This window comes from Phoenix dactylifera, chromosome 10, assembly GCF_051530095.1.
Source record: "Phoenix dactylifera cultivar Ajwa chromosome 10, Ajwa_hap1_PhDact_Kaust_v1.1, whole genome shotgun sequence".
NCBI lineage: Eukaryota > Viridiplantae > Streptophyta > Magnoliopsida > Arecales > Arecaceae > Phoenix > Phoenix dactylifera.
Genome location: NC_143199.1, coordinates 32,847,470 through 32,866,577, shown reverse-complemented (window position 1 = coordinate 32,866,577; position 19,108 = coordinate 32,847,470). Strand labels below are relative to the sequence as shown.

General features: G+C 54.1%; 1 protein-coding gene across 1 annotated transcript; it reads left to right on the top strand.

The window, feature by feature from the left end:
* Positions 1 to 581: 581 nt before the first annotated feature.
* Positions 582 to 18,760, top strand: LHCA1 (chlorophyll a-b binding protein 6). Its single transcript, XM_008809083.6, has 4 exons — positions 582 to 970; positions 1,080 to 1,182; positions 18,054 to 18,342; positions 18,445 to 18,760. Exons 1-4 carry the CDS (start codon positions 786 to 788, stop codon positions 18,594 to 18,596), a joined length of 729 nt encoding a protein of 242 aa, XP_008807305.1. The 5' UTR covers positions 582 to 785; the 3' UTR covers positions 18,597 to 18,760.
* Positions 18,761 to 19,108: the final 348 nt, after the last annotated feature.

Below are 19,108 nucleotides of genomic sequence, written 5' to 3'. Positions count from 1 at the left end.
GAGCCCCTCCAACGCTGCTCTTGGATCCTCTCCAAAAGTTGACATCTCGAAGGATCGACGTCCTCCGATAGTGACCAATCTAGAGTACTAGTCTTTGATCATGAATGTCACTCCAACTATGTCTCCCCCAATAGACATACTATCATCGAAATTCATCTTGAGAAGACTATAAGGTGGGGGCTCCTAAGAAACAAGGATATATCTGCATGATGCTATAGAAGAGAAGGGATCCCAAATGTCCCTAGCCATCTCAGATGAAACAGCCATGGTAGCCTCGGTAATCTCCGCAACCTAATGGAGAGCTCTCTCCATAATGAACCTCAGAAGTATCCTTCTTCTCTCGAAGACTCTCATTTATGTTCAGCCAATTGTGAACCTCTCTTTGTTTCCCTGTGTGCGAGTCCGCGCGTGCACAAGACTTCGTATGACAAGAGTGTCCGGCTGTGTCTAGACAAGTTATGACCGTATTAACGGACGTTATACGGTTTTACGCCACCATCGGATATGCGGCTTACAGATGGTCCAATGGCAGCTAGGCGAGCGGGTATCGCGGCCAATAAGAGTCCGCATTTGGATTCGCCCTATCGTATGCCTGCACCTCGCCCGCTCTCCTCCATTCACTCGGCAGCGCTTTTAGATGACGACCATATCCTCTCTGCCGAACGTTTCGAAGTCTCGCTTATTTCGCGCTTTTCCTGCTCTCCTCTGCTGCACCACACACCAGCCAGCGCGCACACACAGTGAGTGAGAGAGAGAGAGAGAGAGAGAGAGAGAGAGAGAGAGAGATGGCGGCGTCGGCTGCTCTGAGAAGCTGCGTGGTGGTGTTCCCGAGCCTCCTCTCTTCTTCCAAATCTCAGTTCGCTAGCTCGCTCGCCCTCCCCGGCACGAACACCTCGTCCCGCATCTCCATGTCGGCCGAGTGGATGCCCGGCCAGCCCCGCCCCCCTTACCTCGATGGCTCCGCTCCTGGGTAAGCGCTCCCTCTGTCCAGGGGCCCCAGAACTTGAGTTCCCCTTGTGCTTGGAAAAATGGCTGTTCCGATTCTTAACCATCGTGCCCTTGTTCTGAATGTATATTAGCGACTTTGGGTTCGACCCGCTTCGACTCGGAGAGGTCCCAGAGAATCTAGAGAGGTTCAAGGAATCCGAGCTCATACACTGCAGGTGGGCGATGCTTGCCGTGGTAAGCCTCTTCTTCCCCTTCTTTCCCATCAGTCTGCTCGACGACTTGCCCATCATTGCCTTGGCAATACCAAGTGGAAATTCGCCAAAAGATGTTATGACTCATTTGCAGAAGCCGGGCTCGGCTACTCTTGATTAGTTTCTTCACATCTACCTACATTAAATTCTCAGCTTATATTTCAGAGACGCGTTAGAGATCTCATTCAAAGATAACTTATGCGTACATTTAAGAATTTTATAATCTTTTCTATATTTCACTGCTTTTACTTTCGTGGAAAAAGTTAAAAACATTTAAATTATTCAGTATTTTTATATTATATATATATATATATATATATATATATATATATATATATATATAAATAAATATTAGACATTTTGGATTTTGGATGTGCTTTGTTAAATGTGCAAACACGACATGGTATAACTTGGTGAGTTTAAATGCATATTGCCCTAACTATGATATAATATGGCACATGTAGACATCTATTTTTAAAATTTCTTGCACAACCATGTACTTTATTTGAATTGTTACCTTTTATTTATTTAGTCACATTTAGTTTAACATTTGGCTTGATTTTGTCACATATTTAACATATGATTTTACTTATGCACCAAACAGACTATCATATTTATGTTTTGATTGTTATCGCTTGATTGGCTCAATGATCTGTTCTAAAATAGGGTATTCATTCTTTTATTGAGCAGCTTAGAATGGTCAAGAAAAAAGCTGGTTGTTTCTAAGATTATATGAATATATTTTAAGGTCTCTCTCTCTCTTCTCTCTCTCTCTCTCTCTCTCTCTCTCTCTCTCTCTCTCCCTCCCTCCCTCCCTCCCCCGCTTGAGTGATTTTTGCTATATTGTTTGTGTTTGAGTACTACTTACTTTGTGCACATTCTGTGAAAGAATTGTTGTATCTTGGAAGAAAGCTCTGAAGCAGTCTGTGCACGTTGTGGAGCAAATATTTCTCCAGTAACAGCATCTTTAGATGTGCCTCAATCGATAAACTTTTTGTTCCCCTTTTATTTTGCTACTGTCTTGCTAGCCTTTTCCCTACTATATCTAATATTTTCTGCAGCATATGTACAATTCACTATCAACTAGCCAATGCACGGTGTCTCCACTACTGCAATACATGGACGAGAAAAGAAAAAATAATGCATATCATTTGTATTTCTATCACGCATCTTTTTTATAACAAAACTCTATGTGGTCAACCAGTTATACTTTTCTACCACTAAATCATGTAATCCTTATTTGATCTGCATTCTAATAGTAGTTATAACATTTTTCAAGTTAAACCAAAGAATATTCCTTTATTCCTATTCAACTTTGGTAAAAAACAGTTTTTTTTATGAGATTTAAATTGATCTATTGATTAGTATTTCAATATTCCTGAGAGAAATTAATTAGTGTTTTAATATGGATCTTAATGTTCAATATTTTCTTAATAAAGGATCTATTGCATAAATTTATTATGATTTTGTCTTCCAAGAAAAAATTTCGCACTCCAACGCTAGCTCGGAATCTAAATTTCTTTGACCAAAAACATCTGATTTTTTTTGTCTGTTCTCAAGTTTGCAAAAATGGCATGTTTTTCCTTTCTTTCTGCTTTTGATGTATAAGGCCCTGTTTGGGAGAGTTGTTGGCAGTAGAGCTTTTGGAAGTAGAGCTGTTAAAAGTAGGGTTGTCTGAAGTAGAGCTTTTATAAAAAACTGTTTGCTGTTTGGTAATTACATTTCTAAAGTGCTGTGGCACTTTAATATATGTTTGGTAAACAAACTGAGAAAGTATTTTTGTGTGACAAAATGACCATGAAGGACACTATTAGTATTATACAACAGAGCATAATAAAATATAATATGTATTAATACATAAAAATATGATATAGTATAATATTACTGTAATGTAATATAATATTATTATAATATAGTACTACAACATTGTGTACTGTAGAATAATAATTTAATATAATATTAAATTATTTATCATAATATATCAATGTATTATGATAAAATATAATATAATATTATATTTACAGTATAATACAATAATAAATGTATAAAATATTATAATTATTAGTGTAAATTTATTTTTCATCCTTCTGATGACCATTTATCTCTCTTACAAATTTTCTAGCTACGTGATAAAATTAGTTAAATTATTACTAATATTTATATTTATTTATTTATTTCATTAAAATATATTTATTATTTATTTTATTTATTTATTTATTCGTTCATTTATATACATATTTGTTGCTGGTGGTCCAAACCGTGAACGATTGGCACTGCGGTGTGAACGGGGTTCCGTCTGAGTTGTCTTGGTTGGTGTTGGTTGCGCTCCACCTTCCGCCAAGAAACCTGCAAACAAGCCTTGCACCACCACCAGGGTGGTGATGGCCCTCCGACGGTCAAGTCAGAGGAGATTGCAGGAGGAGGAGAGGTGATAATCGCAAGTAAGAGAGTGCTCTGGGAGATATTGCTCACCTCCCCCCTTTCTCCCCCCAGCCGCATATATACCTGGCTGGGGGGTCTCTCAGGGGGGTTCGTTATCGTGGGGCACGATGGTGTGGCCACTGACATGGCCGTTACAGGGCGTCGTGGAGCAGCACCGGGTACGGCCACGTCAGGGCATAGTGGGGCTCCGCTTTGTACGGCTGATGCAGGAGATCGTGGAGCAGCATCGGATACAGCCGTTGCAGGGAGTAGTGGAGCAGGAGGCCGCGGCGTGCCTCTGGGGAATAGCCTGTCGTTATCAAGAGATCTCCGACTCGGGGTCGGAGCGCTGGATCAAGGGGCAGCCGACTCGGGGTCGGGCTGCGGAGCCGAGGATATCCGACTCGGGGTCGGATTACTGGATCAAAGGGCAGCCGACTCGGGGTCGGGCTGCGGAGCCGAGGATGTCCGACTCGGGGTCGGATTGCTGGATCAAAGGGCAGCCGACTCGGGGTCGGGCTGCGGAGCCGAGGATGTCCGACTCGGGGTCGGATTGCTGGATCAAAGGGCAGCCGACTCGGGGTCGGGCTGCGGGGCCGAGGATGTCCGACTCGGGGTCGGATTGCTGGATCAAAGGGCAGCCGTAGTCTTCCTGGGCGCGCGTGCCGGTCACGTGGGGCATGGCGGCTTATTTCCCCCGTAACAGTAGCCCCCCACTTCCGAGCCTGGAACCAGAAGGGGAACAGGTGAAGGGAGTGATGTTTCGGGATTGCCGCCGTTCCTCGGAGAGGCGCGCGCGCTTCGAGCTCCCCGCCCTTTTTATGGCGTATGGCGGTTATTGCTGACCTGGCAGTCTGAGGATTTCGGCGGACATCCTTCCTTAATGGTGTCGATTCGCCTTTGGGGCGCGAGCGACCCTTCGGCAGCCAGGCGTCCTCTGGCGTCATCGAGGCGTCACTTGCCTTTCCGCCTATTTAATCGGGGGCCTTTCCCCGTCCGTCTTCTTCTTTACAGATATTTTCAAGTTTCCCCTTTGCGCTGCTGTTGCTGCCGTCGGACTGTTCACTTGTTTCTCCTTTGGCGCTCTCGGAGCCGTTCTTACCTCTTTTCCGGTGAGTTTTCCCCATTCTTCTACTTAGGGCTCTCCATACTTTCCCCTCTTATACTAGTGTACTCCAGTCGCTCCGGTCTTTCCCCCCTTCCTGTCCCCGTCCTGACCGTAGGTTTATTGGCCATTAGGAATGGGCGAAGTGAGAGCAGACCAAATTAAGTCGGAGCTGGTCGCCACAGACTTAGACAGACTCGTGGCTCGGTACCACCTTTCCGAGGCCTGCAACGCCACGCTCCCGGGGCCTGAGGAGAGGATGTCCCATCCTCCTCCAGGGAAGATCGCCATCAATGAGGGCATTCTCCAGGCCGGGTTCCGCTTTCCCCCTTCGGACTTGGTCATGCAGGTGCTACGGGGTTTAAGAGTGGCACCGACGCAACTGGTGCCGAACTCGTGGCGGGCCCTGACGGTCTTCCAGGTTCTCTGCCGTATGCACGAGATCCCCGCCACCCTGAATGTTTTTTGGGAGTTCTACAGCCTGAGCGGCCACCCCCAGAACAAAGGGTGGTGGTGCTTCGCAGCGCGGCGAGGATGCGGCCTTGTCAAGGAGGCTCCTACCTCCATTCACAAATGGAAGGAGCGCTTCTTTTTTGTTGATGCAGATCCCTCTTGGGAAATCAGGGCGACCTGGGAGACCCCGATGAAGTCTCCGATCGGCCTATCGAGACTGTCAAGGGAGGAGTCCGATGGCTTGGCCGCCTTGAAGGGGTTGGTTGCCGAGGGCCAGCTCCCCCCGGTGGCCCGCCTTATTTCCGAGGATACTTTGGTGAATGTCGGTCTGAGCTCGGTCCCCACCGACCGTGAGTCCGCCACCGATTCTTTCTTGACTTTTTCCCTTCTTTCGTCCCGTTCTTTCCTTTGGTTTCTCCGTCTCCGACTATCCCGTCCTTTTTGCAGAGATTGACGACGTCATGCGGTCGGTGAAGACAAAGGCTGTTGGTAGGGCGTTCCTGCTGGAAGCAGCCCAGAGGAGGAAACGAGCTCTTCCGAGCGGGGCCCCACCGGCGAAGAAGTCCCGTAAGGAGGTGCCTCCGACGCCGACCGACGAGTCCGGGCCCACCGATCAGGGAGACGTCGTGGGCACGGACCGGCAGCTGACGCTGTATCAGCCCTCCGGTGGTAAGATTGCCGCTACTCCGGAGGTATCATCCGAGCCTGCCCGAGACGGACGGGTCGGGCGTGATCGGTCCCCGACCCGGCCTTCGACTCGGTCGGCTCCTGATGACTCGAGGAGGGACGCGCCGAGGCCCCGACCGAGCGGGACCCTATCAATTCCTGGGGTGACCCCCGCCCCGAGCGCGATCGGTCGGACTCTTCCCCAGGCGATGGATAGGGGTAAGGCTGCAGAACCACCGTCCGGCTCTGGGGAGAAATCGGGGTCTGCCTTCACTACCGATGGCGCCCGAAATCTCATCGAAACAGTGCTGCTGGAGAAGGACCGTCGGCGGGTCCGGGAGTTGGAGGTCTCTGACGTTGGGGCTGCCAGCTGTGTCTGTCTCATGTCGGTGAGTGTTCTTCTGGCCGCTTTTCACCATTTATTGGCTCTGTTGTTCTCCGCCTGACTCCCTTATTTTTCCTATTTCTTAGCTCGCCCAGTACATGATCCGTCTGGAGGAGTGCTACAAGGAACAGGCGGGGCTTCTGGCGAAGGCCGAGGACCGGCTGAAAGCAGTGGAAAAGGGAGGCCAGGCTGTGGCAGGCAGGACGACCGGGGACTTCGAGGCGAGGCTCCGGGAGGCCGAAGAGCGGGCACTCGGCTTTGCTGCCCTCGAGAAGCAACTGTTGGAGGCTCAGGAGCAGCTCAAGGTTGCCTCGGGTCTCGAGGGCGAGGTCAAGAAGGCGGATGAGCGGGCCGAGAAGCAGTCCCGGAAGGCTGCCGACTACCGGGAGAGGTGGGAGAAGGCCCAGCGGTCAGCCGACAACGCCCGCAACCGAATCCGGTCTCTTGAAGCTAAGCTGGGCGAATTGGAGTCGGCCTTGGAGAAGTCCCGTGCGAGCGATCAGGAGCTTCATTCGCGCCTGACGGAGGCTGAGGCTGCTCGCATTGCTGCCGAAGCGAAGCACAAGGAGGTTCGGGCTGAGCTGCTGAGGGTCTCCACCGAGGCGGAAGGCCGGATTGTGGCGAAGGTCTTGGAGGCGAAAGCCCAGATTATGGAGCGGGCAGAGGCGGCGCTGGCCGAGAGGAGTGCGGAAATCGGGCGTCAGGCGGTAGAGGCTTATCGCCAGTCCGCCGAGTTCGCTCATGATATGTCGGAGGCAGTACAGACCTATCGTCAGTCCGACGAGTTTGTCCGTGACGCGTCGGACGCGGGGGCCGAAGCCTTTATCTTAGGCTTCGAGGAGGGCCTGGCAAGGGTGTCGGCTAAGTACCCCGAAGTTGACCTGAGCGAGATTTCCCTTCTCGACTCCTCTCCGGCGCCATTGCCTGCTGGTTCTCCTGCTGCTTCCCTACCTCCTGCGGACGAGCCCGACGTTCCCGACCCGGGAGTTCCTCCAAGCTGACCTCTTGTACCTTTCGTTGTCTTCTCTCTTTTTTTTTTTGTATACCGGGGTTTTGCCAAATTGTATGGGCCTCGGCCCTGAAACAATGAAAATTAATGCAAGTTGAATGTTTCTTCATCTCGCCTTCGTCCTTCTTTTTCTTTTAACTCTCGGTAGCGTCTTGCTGACTCCTGGCTCCCGAAATTCTTCCGGCGCTAGGCCAGGCATCCGAGGGTTAGGCCTCAGGAAACTCTTCCGGCGCTAAGCCAGGCATCCGAGGGTTGGGCCTCGGGAAATTCTTCCGGCGCTAAGCCAGGCATCCGAGGGTTAGGCCTCGGGAAATTCTTCCGGCGCTAAGCCAGGCATCCGAGGGTTAGGCCCCAGGAAACTCTTCCGGCGCTAAGCCAGGCATCCGAGGGTTAGGCCTCAGAAAATTCTTCCGGCGCTAAGCCAGGCATCCGAGGGTTAGGCCTCAGGAAACTCTTCCGGCGCTAAGCCAGGCATCCGAGGGTTGGGCCTCAGGAAATTCTTCCGGCGCTAAGCCAGGCATCCGAGGGTTAGGCCTCGGGAAATTCTTCCGGTGCTAAGCCAGGCATCCGAGGGTTAGGCCTCAGGAAATTCTTCCGGCGCCAAGCCAGGCATCCGAGGGTTAGGCCTCAGGAAATTCTTCCGGCGCTAAGCCAGGCATCCGAGGGTTAGGCCTCCGGAAATTCTTCCGGCGCTAAGCCAGGCATCCGAGGGTTAGGCCTCAGAAAATTCTTCCGGCGCCAAGCCAGGCATCCGAGGGTTAGGCCTCAGGAAATTCCACTCGTTGGTCGACCAAGGCTGGCGCATGCCGAGGCAACTGGTCGGGGCTTCAGGCTAGTCTGCTCCCGGGATGGTCATCGGGTTAGCCTGGCATCCGAGGGCCGAGCCTCGGGACCTTCCACTCGTTGGTCGGCCAAGGCTGGCGCAAGCCGAGGCGACCGGTCGGGGCTTCCGGCTAGTCTGCTCCCGGGATGATCATCGGGCTAGCCAGGCATCCGAGGGCCGTCAAGCCTCAGGAAATTCCGCTCGTTGGTCGGCCAAGGCTGGCGCAAGCCGAGGCGACCGGTCGGGGCTTCAGGCTAGTCTGCTCCCGGGATGATCGTCGGGTTAGCCTGGCATCCGAGGGTTGTCAAGCCTCAGAAAATTCCGCTCGTTGGTCGGCCAAGGCTGGCGCAAGCCGAGGCGACCGGTCGGGGCTTCAGGCTAGTCTGCTCCCGGGATGATCGTCGGGTTAGCCTGGCATCCGAGGGTTGTCAAGCCTCAGGAAATTCCACTCGTTGGTCGGCCAAGGCTGGCGCGAGCCGAGGCGACCGGTCGGGGCTTCAGGCTAGTCCGCTCCCGGGATGATCATCGGGTTAGCCTGGCATCCGAGGGCCGAGCCTCGGGACATTCCGCTCGTTGGTCGGCCAAGGCTGGCGCAAGCCGAGGCGACCGGTCGGGGCTTCAGGCTAGTCTGCTCCCGGGATGATCATCGGGTTAGCCTGGCATCCGAGGGCCGAGCCTCGGGACATTCCGCTCGTTGGTCGGCCAAGGCTGGCGCAAGCCGAGGCGACCGGTCGGGGCTTCCGGCTAGTCTGCTCCCGGGATGATCATCGGGCTAGCCAGGCATCCGAGGGCCGAGCCTCGGGACATTCCACTCGTTGGTCGGCCAAGGCTGGCGCAAGCCGAGGCGACCGGTCGGGGCTTCAGGCTAGTCTGCTCCCGGGATGATCATCGGGTTAGCCTGGCATCCGAGGGCCGAGCCTCGGGACATTCCGCTCGTTGGTCGGCCAAGGCTGGCGCAAGCCGAGGCGACCGGTCGGGGCTTCCGGCTAGTCTGCTCCCGGGATGATCATCGGGCTAGCCAGGCATCCGAGGGCCGAGCCTCGGGACATTCCACTCGTTGGTCGGCCAAGGCTGGCGCAAGCCGAGGCGACCGGTCGGGGCTTCCGGCTAGTCTGCTCCCGGGATGATCATCGGGCTAGCCAGGCATCCGAGGGCCGAGCCTCGGGACATTCCACTCGTTGGTCGGCCAAGGCTGGCGCAAGCCGAGGCGACCGGTCGGGGCTTCCGGCTAGTCTGCTCCCGGGATGATCATCGGGCTAGCCAGGCATCCGAGGGCCGAGCCTCGGGAAATTCCGCTCGCTGGTCGTGCGCTTGTCGCTCGCTGCCCGACGGGGTTTCTCCGTGGCCAGCCGCGATCATGTTTCTCCTTTTCTCTAAGCGTTGCCTGGGGGAACACGAGAAGGGCATTAAACGCTAATTAATGCTGTTACCTGGGAAATCGGATCGCCAGCTACTGCTTGCGAGGAGTGTTAGTTGAGCGGCCGCGATACGCGGGTTCTTCGAGGAGGATACGGCCTGGGCGCGAGCGGAGATATGTGGACCTAGGGGTACATGACACCCGGATTGTCCTGCGCAAAGAATGCGGTTTAAGGAGAATGACGCTTAGGAAATCGCGGGGAGATACGCCTCGGGAGCCGGAACGGCTCCGGTTTCAATGCGCCTGCATTTATTGGAGCCACCCGCATCGGAACGACCAGGGGGCCGCAGTTTGGCTATAAATACAGGTGCAGGTACGATGGAGTTTGCCAAGCCAGAGCTGTTCAGGTTGCCATGGATCGCGGACCTCCTCCTTGGCATATGACTGAGAGACTCCTGTTGAAGGAAAGGGGAGACGCTCCCCTTGCGACTTCAGCCAACTAGCCATTTCATCTGGGATCAACAAGGAGGGTCTTCCCGGCGGAACTCCGCTCTAGGCGTTTCATCCGGGATCACATCTCCCCTCCTTGAAGTTCAGCCTCCCGATCGAGCTCTGCACCAGACGCTCAGTCCGGGACCGCGCCTCCATATGCTCTTCCCCCTCGTATTCCTTCTCTTTTCTACCACTGGGGAGGATGGGAATATCCTTTGGAGGCGGCGTTCCCCTGGGGGCAGCGGGAGCTTCTTCTGCGGCGGCTCCTCGTCTTTTTGGTGAGGTGCTGGATGGCGCCTCCGGTTAGAAGCACCCACTTCCGGTGGGATTGCAGCTGCTTTGGGTTGAGGGTTTGGGATCCTCGGTCCTCAGCTCCACGGATTCTCCACCTCTTCTTTGCTTTCTTTACTCCCTAATTCCCCTCTGGGAATTCCTTGTAATCACACGAGCACGCCATTGTAACCAGAAATTATTGAAATGAAAAGTGTTGCACCTTTTCAAATTGTCTTTCTGGCCTTGTTGTTCTACTGGTAATACATCCGCAGGTTAGCGGAATTCCAGCCCCTTGGAATTTCTCGGCCATCTAGGGCTTCTAACTGGTAGGAGCCAGGTCGGTTTACCCAACGAACTTTATACGGGCCTTCCCAATTCGGCGCTAGCTTCCCACCTTCCGTAGGTTGAGATGCCTTAGCTCGCCTCAGCACCAGATCTCCAATTCTGAAAAGCTTCGGTCGGACTTTGGAGTTGTAATATCGGGCCACCCTCCGCTGATACCTTGCCATCCGAACCTGCGCCATTTCCCTTGCTTCTTCCAAGAGATCCAGGTTCCCTCGGAGTTGCTCCGAGTTGGCCTCGGGTCGGTGTGCGGCTACCCGAGGTGAGGGAAGTCCGAGCTCTACGGGGACAACGGCTTCCGTGCCATAGGTTAGGCTGAAAGGCGTCTCCCCGGTTGGAGTCCGATGCGTGGTCCGATACGCCCAAAGGACATTCTCGAGTTCCTCGACCCAAGCTCGCCCCGTCCGTCCGATCCGCACTTTGATACCTTGGAGGATTGTCCGATTTGTGACCTCGGCCTCGCCGTTGGTTTGGGGATGCGACACGGACGTGAACCGATGTTCGATCCCGAACTCCTCGCAGAAGTCTCGGAAATGCTTGTTATCAAACTGTCGACCGTTATCCGAGATGAGGACCCGAGGTACCCCAAATCGGACAATGATGTTCTTCTTTACGAACTTCCGGACTTGCGCCTCCGTGATGGTGGCCAGTGGCTCTGCCTCCACCCACTTGGTGAAGTAGTCGATGGCGACAATCAAAAATTTCCTCTGGGCCGAAGCGATGGGGAATGGTCCGAGGATATCCATTCCCCACTGTGCAAAGGGCCAGGGGGCGGTGATTGGCGCCAAGGGAACAGAGGGGACTCTCTGGATGTTGGCGTGGCGCTGGCAGGCGTCGCATTTCCGTACGTGATCCTTTGAGTCTTCCAATAAGGTCGGCCAATAGTAGCCTTGCCTCATGATCTTATGTGCCAGGGACCTAGCCCCCAGGTGCGATCCGCAGATGCCTTCGTGGACTTCGCTGAGGGCGTAAGCCGCTTCCGAAGGGCGGAGGCACCTTAAGAGGGGGGCGGTGAACGAGGTCCGATACAGCCTCCCTTCGTAGAGTACGTAGTGGGCGGACTTCATAACAAGTCGCCGAGCTTGATCTTCATCTTCGGGGAGGATCCCTTCGGCGAGGTAAGCTACAAGCGGGTCCATCCAAGATGGTTCCGGATCAATTGCCATTACCGCTTCAGCCTCGCCGATGCTCGGGGCATCTAGGGTCTCCAGGTATATCGCCCTTGACAAGTTGTGTGCCTCAGCGCCCACCAAGCGGGACAACCTGTCGGCCCTAGCATTTTCGCTCCTTGGGACCTGCTGAATGTCAATACTGCCGAGGTCGGGAATGAGTGCTTGCACCTTCCGGACGTAGCTCTGCATGGTCGGGCTCCGTGCCTCGAACTCTCCTCGAACCTGCCCGACCACCAGCTGGGAGTCGGTGAAGACCTTCAGACGCCGGATGCCGAGCTCCTTGGCGAGTTTGAGTCCCGTGACTAGGGCCTCGTACTCCGCCTCATTGTTGGTCACTGGAAATCCGAACCTCAAGGCATACTCGGCTATCACTCCATCGGGATTGGTAAGGACCAGCCCAGCCCCTCCACCTTCAGGGTTCGACGACCCGTCAATGTGGAGCGTCCAGATCGGGAGATCGAGGCTGGGTGTTTCCGGCGGCCTAGGTTCCGCCTCCTGCACAGTGCACTCAGCGAGAAAGTCCGCGAGCACCTGGGCCTTGATGGCGGGCCGGAGCTGGTAGCGGATGTCGAACTCACCAAGTTCTACTGCCCACTTCACCAGCCGTCCCGCATTCTCAGGATTGCTGAGGATCTGCCGCAGTGGTTGATCGGTCAAAAGGGTGACAGAATGAGCCTGGAAATAGGGGCGAAGCCTCCTGGTCGCAGTCAGCAGCGCGAAGGCGATCTTTTCAGCCTTCGTGTACCGCGTCTCGGCATCCCGGAGGACTCGGCTGGTGTAGTACACGGGCTTCTGAAGTTTTGCCTCTTCCCGAACCAGTACTGCGCTGACTGCGGTTGGGGAGACCGCCAGGTAAAGGTAGAGCATCTCCCCCTCTTGCGGCTTGGACAGCAGGGGAGGAGACGCCATGTACTCCTTGAGCTGGTCGAACGCCACTTGACATTCAGCCGTCCAGAGGAAGTCTTTCGGGCGCTTCAACACCTTGAAGAACGGTTGGCAGCGTTCGGCCGATTTTGCCACAAATCGTCCGAGCGCGGCGACCCTCCCAGCGAGCTCCTGAACCTCCTTCACTTTGGTCGGAGGGGACATATCTTGGATGGCCTTGATTTTGTCCGGGTTGGCCTCGATCCCCCGCTGGTTGACAATGAAGCCGAGGAACCTCCCGGCCGAAGCACCAAAGGCGCACTTCGCTGGGTTTAGCTTCATACGAAACTTCCGCAAGGTGGCGAAGGTCTCCTCCAGATCCGCAATGTGCTGATCCGCATGGCGGCTCTTTACCAGCATATCGTCCACGTACACCTCCATGTTCCGGCCGATCTGCTCCTTGAAGATTTTATTGACGAGGCGCTGGTAAGTAGCGCCAGCGTTCTTCAGACCGAAGGGCATTACCTTGTAACAGTACAGCCCCCTGTCTGTTATGAAGGCCGTTTTCTCCTCGTCCTGTGGAGCCATCATTATTTGGTTGTAGCCGGAGAAGGCGTCCATGAAAGACAGCAGCTGATATCCGGAAGTCGCGTCGACCAGTTGGTCTATTCGCGGGAGCGGAAAGCTATCCTTGGGGCACGCCTTGTTCAGGTCGGTGTAGTCGACGCACATCCTCCACTTCCCGCTCGCCTTCCGGACAAGTACGACGTTTGCCAGCCACTCGGGGTAGCTCACTTCCCTTATGAAACCTGCCTCCAAGAGTTTGTCTACCTCCTGGTCGACCACCCGGATCCGATCCGGGGCACAGTGTCTCTTCTTTTGCTTTACTGGTCGGTGGGTCGGGTCGACGTTGAGGGCGTGAGAAATGACCTCCGGGTCGATCCCAGGTACATCGGCCGCCGACCAGGCAAACACATCAGCATTGGCTCGGAGGAATTCCACTAACCGGAGCCGAGCTTCCAAGTCGAGGTTGGCACCGACCCGGACCGTGCGGTCCGGGCGGCCTTCTTCGAGGGGAACTTCGATTACGCCCTCGGCCGGCTCCCCGTGCCGCAAGGCCACTTCGTCTCTGGCGTCAAGGGACTCGACGCTTAGGGCCTCTATGGGCTTCTTCCCTTTGAGAGTTGCTAGGAAACACTGCCGTGCGGTTGGTTGGTCACCTCGGACCTCTCCAATCCCGGCCGCCGTGGGGAACCGCATGAGCAAATGGTAGGTAGAAACCACCGCGCGAAGGGCGTTCAGTCCGGGTCGTCCGAGGATAGCGTTGTAGGCCGAGGGGACACGGACGACCAAGAACCCGAGTCGCACCGTGGCTTCTGCGGGTGCAACGCCCGCAGTCACAGGCAGCTCAATGACACCTTCGGCCGAGATAGCGTCTCCAGTGAATCCTATGAGGGGGGTGGATGTTTTGTGCAACAATTGTCGGGACAAGCTCATCTTTTGGAAGGCCTCGTAATACAAAATATCAGCTGAGCTTCCACTATCCACAAGAACACGCCTTACATCATAGTTCGCCATAGTGAGAGAGATCACCATGGCGTCATCGTGGGGAGTCTGAACCCCCTTTACATCTTCATCACAAAAAGTGATTACATTTCCGACCCGCTGCCTCTTCGCGACGGCCACTCCTGATGCTTCCGCCGAGCCCCCTGCGTTCCTCACGGGCCGAGAGCAGCCCCCAGTGATGGTGTGGATCACTCCCGCAACGGGTCGATTCTGCTCCCGAGGCTCCTGAGGGGCCGGGTCGACCGGACGCGGGTCTGCCGGGGGACGTCGGTCGTTTACATATCGACCGAGACGCCCTCGGCGAATGAGAGCCTCGATCTCGTCCCGAAGCTGGAAGCAGTCTTCGGTATCGTGGCCGTGGTCTCGGTGGTACTCACAGTACGCCCGAGAAGGCCTCCTCCCAGGGATCTTCTTCATCTGCCTCGGGACCGGGAGGTCCTCCCGCCCCTTGACCTCCATGAGGATCTGGGCCCGGGGGGCCAGGAGTGGGGTATACCGGTTGAAGCGTCGGTGCGGAGAACGAGGGCGTGTGGCGCCGTGGTTCCTTGCTGGTGACGGGCTTCTGCGCCGGCGTTGAGGCGTCGGGCTCCTCCTCTGGGGTGCCTCTTTTCGCCTTTTCTTCCCGGGCTTTAGAGGGGCCTCGGCGGCCTCCTTGTTCCGGTGGGAGGCTGCCTCCTCGGCGTCTGCATACTGGTTTGCCCGAGATAACAGCTCCGGGAAGCTCCGCGGCAGGCGTTTGTCCAGGGAGAAGGTGAGTCTGCCCTTCCGGAAGCCACGCTTCAGGGCTGAGAGAGCCACTTCCTGGCTCAGGTTCCGGACCTCCAGTGTAGCCTTGTTGAAGCGGGTGAGATAATCCCGCAGGCTTTCTCCCTCGTTTTGCCGGACATCAAAGAGGGAGTCGGAGACCAGTCGCCGCCTGCTACTGACGGCGAAATGGCTGATGAAGAAGCGGGTGAACTGGTCGAAGGACTGGATGGAGTTAGCCTCCAGGCCGGCGAACCATGCCCTTGCCGGGCCACGGAGGGTCGCCGGGAAGGCCTTGCAGAGGAGCGGATCCGATGCTCCATGGAGGAGCATAAGAGTCCTGAAACTCTCCACGTGGTCCCGCGGGTCCGCCGCCCCGTCGTAGGGTTCGATCGCCGGCATTTTGAACCCCGGCGGGTTCGGGGTCCGCAGGATCCTCGAGGCAAGCGCCGGCTGGGAGGAGATCTCCAAGTCAGCGAAGGGATCTTTGGAGTGGCCCTTCAGGACCTGGAGTTGTCTGTGGAGATCGTCCACCCGCCGGTCCAGGGAGCGCGACCGGTGGGTGGGGGACAAGGAGCGGCGCGAGGGGGACCGACTGGAGTGCGGGCCCCTCGAGGACTGGGGTGTCTGAGAACGCGCCCGGGTCCGCCTCTCGTACCCCGCACAGCTCCGATGAGAAGGTCCTGGCAGAATGGACCGCACTCGAGAATCCTCCTCGCGCCGGCGCTCCTCTCCATGGGAGAGGAAGGAGCGCGGGTTGTGAGGAAGAGGCGAGTGCTCGGGGGGCAGCGGCTCCTGAGCCCGTTGCGGCACCCGAGAGATCACGCCCTGCAGATTCTGCACTGCCTCCGCGAGGGTGCGAACCTGCTGGGCTAGCTGGTCGAACTGGGCAGCTTCGACCGTCTGAATGGGAGAAGGGGCGGTGGAGTGCTGCTGAGAGTGCGTTGGGGACGCAGCAGCCTCCCGGCCGGAGGCGCGAGAGGCTCCGCGACCGGAAGCATTGGAAGCTCCACGACCACCTCGCCGTGCCATTACGATCGTTCTAAGATTCGGGCCCTCCTTCTAGCGCCAACTGTTGCTGGTGGTCCAAATCGTGAACAATTGGCACTGCGGTGTGAACGGGGTTCCGTCTGAGTTGTCTTGGTTGGTGTTGGTTGCGCTCCACCTTCCGCCAAGAAACCTGCAAACAAGCCTTGCACCACCACCAGGGTGGTGATGGCCCTCCGACGGTCAAGTCAGAGGAGATTGGAGGAGGAGGAGAGGTGATAATCGCAAGTAAGAGAGTGCTCTGGGAGATATTGCTCACCTCCCCCCAGCCGCATATATACCTGGCTGGGGGGTCTCTCAGGGGGGTTCGTTATCGTGGGGCACGATGGTGTGGCCACTGACATGGCCGTTACAGGGCGTCGTGGAGCAGCACCGGGTACGGCCACGTCAGGGCATAGTGGGGCTCCGCTTTGTACGGCTGATGCAGGAGATCGTGGAGCAGCATCGGATACAGCCGTTGCAGGGAGTAGTGGAGCAGGAGGCCGCGGCGTGCCTCTGGGGAATAGCCTGTCGTTATCAAGAGATCTCCGACTCGGGGTCGGAGCGCTGGATCAAGGGGCAGCCGACTCGGGGTCGGGCTGCGGAGCCGAGGATATCCGACTCGGGGTCGGATTGCTGGATCAAAGGGCAGCCGACTCGGGGTCGGGCTGCGGAGCCGAGGATGTCCGACTCGGGGTCGGATTGCTGGATCAAAGGGCAGCCGACTCGGGGTCGGGCTGCGGAGCCGAGGATGTCCGACTCGGGGTCGGATTGCTGGATCAAAGGGCAGCCGACTCGGGGTCGGGCTGCGGGGCCGAGGATGTCCGACTCGGGGTCGGATTGCTGGATCAAAGGGCAGCCGTAGTCTTCCTGGGCGCGCGTGCCGGTCACGTGGGGCATGGCGGCTTATTTCCCCCGTAACAATATTTATTTATGCATTTATTTATATCTTATTTATTTATTTATTTATTCATTTATATATTTATTTTTTTATGCATTTATTTATTTATTTATTTTCTTTTTCTTTTCTTTTCTTTTTTTTTCCTTTTCTTCTTTTTCTTTCCTTTTTCTTCTTTTTTTTCTTTTCTTTTTCTTTTCTTTTTCATCTCTTCTTCTCCTTATTTATGCAATTATTTATTTATTTTATTTATTTCTTTATTTTTCTTTTTCTTTTCTTTTCTTCTCTTTTTTTTCTTTTCTTTTCTTCTTTTTTTTCCCTTTTCTTCCCTTTTCTTCTCTTTTTTTCTTTCCTTTTTCCTTTCCTTTTTCTTCTCTTCTTCTTCTTCCTTCCTCCCTTCCCTTCTTCTCTTTTCTTCTCCTCCCCAATTCCGCGGCTGGGACGCCGTGGTTCCGCGGCTGGCGGAGGTCCGGCCACCCCACGGCCGAGCTTGGCCGCTCGACTAGCCGGCCGCGCACCACAGGTGGTGTCACGACGACCCAAGGAAGGGTCACCGGCCACGAGTAGTGGCCGATGTAGTGGCTGCCACCATGGGTTCACCAAGAAAAAAAAGGAAAACAGGTGGCGCGTTGAGAAGAAGGAGATAGAGAGGGAGAGAGAGGGAACAGTGAGGGAGAGGAAGAGGCGTGGGATGGAGGTTTTTGGCAAGAAAATAGACTTTTAAATAGGAGTATTTTGGTCAAAAAAAAATAGCTTTCCGATAAAGCTGAAAATAGTATTTTCGGAAAGCTCCAAAATGGAGCTTTTTCCAGAAAACTGTTTTCAGCTTTACAGCTTTCCGAAATTTTTACCAAACACCTTTTTTTCATTCAAAAGTACTTTTGGAGGGCCAGAAAGTATTTTTTGACACTTCAAAAGCTCTTCCAAATAGGGCCTATGACATTAAGAGAATAAAAGATTTGTTAGGAAAGCCTGAGAGGCTAACATACATAAAAATACATAATTTAGTTAGGGGAGGCTTGGTGTGACATCGACCACCATATCCTACTAAAGCTTTTCTAGGTAATTCCTTTCAACTCAAATTGTTAGTAATGTGCGAAATAGCTAATTTGAAAGATGTGAGACCTCATAAACCCGTGGTGGGTACATTGGGATTGTTTTTCCCCTTTTTTTTTTAGTTCTCGAAACATCCTTCTAGGTTAGCTTAGGTTCGTTTTAATAGTTGACTGGCTAATGGGGTTGGTTTGCGGTTTTGCAGCCAGGGATGTTGGTGCCAGAGGCACTGGGGCTGGGCAACTGGGTGAAGGCTCAAGAGTGGGCAGCGATACCCGGTGGACAGGCAACGTACTTAGGCAACCCAGTCCCTTGGGGCACCCTACCGACCATCCTTGTTATTGAATTCCTCGCCATTGCTTTTGTGGAGCACCAACGCAGCATGGAGAAGGACCCGGAGAAGAAGAAGTACCCAGGTGGAGCCTTTGATCCTCTGGGCTATTCCAAGGATCCCGAAAAACTCAAGGAGTACAAGGTCAAGGAGATCAAGAATGGTCTGGCTTTATCCTCATTTAACTGTTCGGAAATATTGTTTCCTTTCCACATTTAACTGTTCTATGGCTCACGGTTTTTGCTTTTATATGTTTGGTTCATAGGCCGCCTTGCGCTGTTGGCCTTTGTTGGTTTCTGCGTCCAGCAATCAGCTTACCCTGGAACAGGACCGTTGGAGAATCTGGCAAGCCATTTGGCTGATCCATGGCACAACAACATCGGCAATGTCATAATCCCCCGATCCATTATGCCATAAGCTTGTGACCTTTATCCTACTGCACTGTAGAACTTCTTGTGAGCATCTTAGAAGTTGCTGTATCTTGTTGATTCATGTAAGTTGGTGTCACAATATGTATCTGCATTGCCTTGTATTTATCATCATTGGAACGTTTCTGCTATGAAGAATCATCCGTATAAAAACTCAGCGAAACACCACACCCTAGTTTGAAATGGTCCGACCCTTTGCCGATTAAGCCAAGAGATCCGACACTTACCCAGTACCTCAATGTCGTGAGCACCATACTCGATCTGCCCAGGAACCTGGGCTTCGGTGGTGGGAGAGAGTTATAGGCAATGGGGTTAGAATGCCTCCCCAGCCTCTCTCTCTCTCTATATAAAAAGAAAAAAGAAAAGTAAAGAAAATCCTCAATGCAACTAAAATCATATGGATAACCCATGGGTGCTAGTAAAAGATGCACCCAGAAAAACAACACTAGCACTGGATCAAATGAACCATGTGGTTTTTCAAACCCTAACAGAAATCATGCA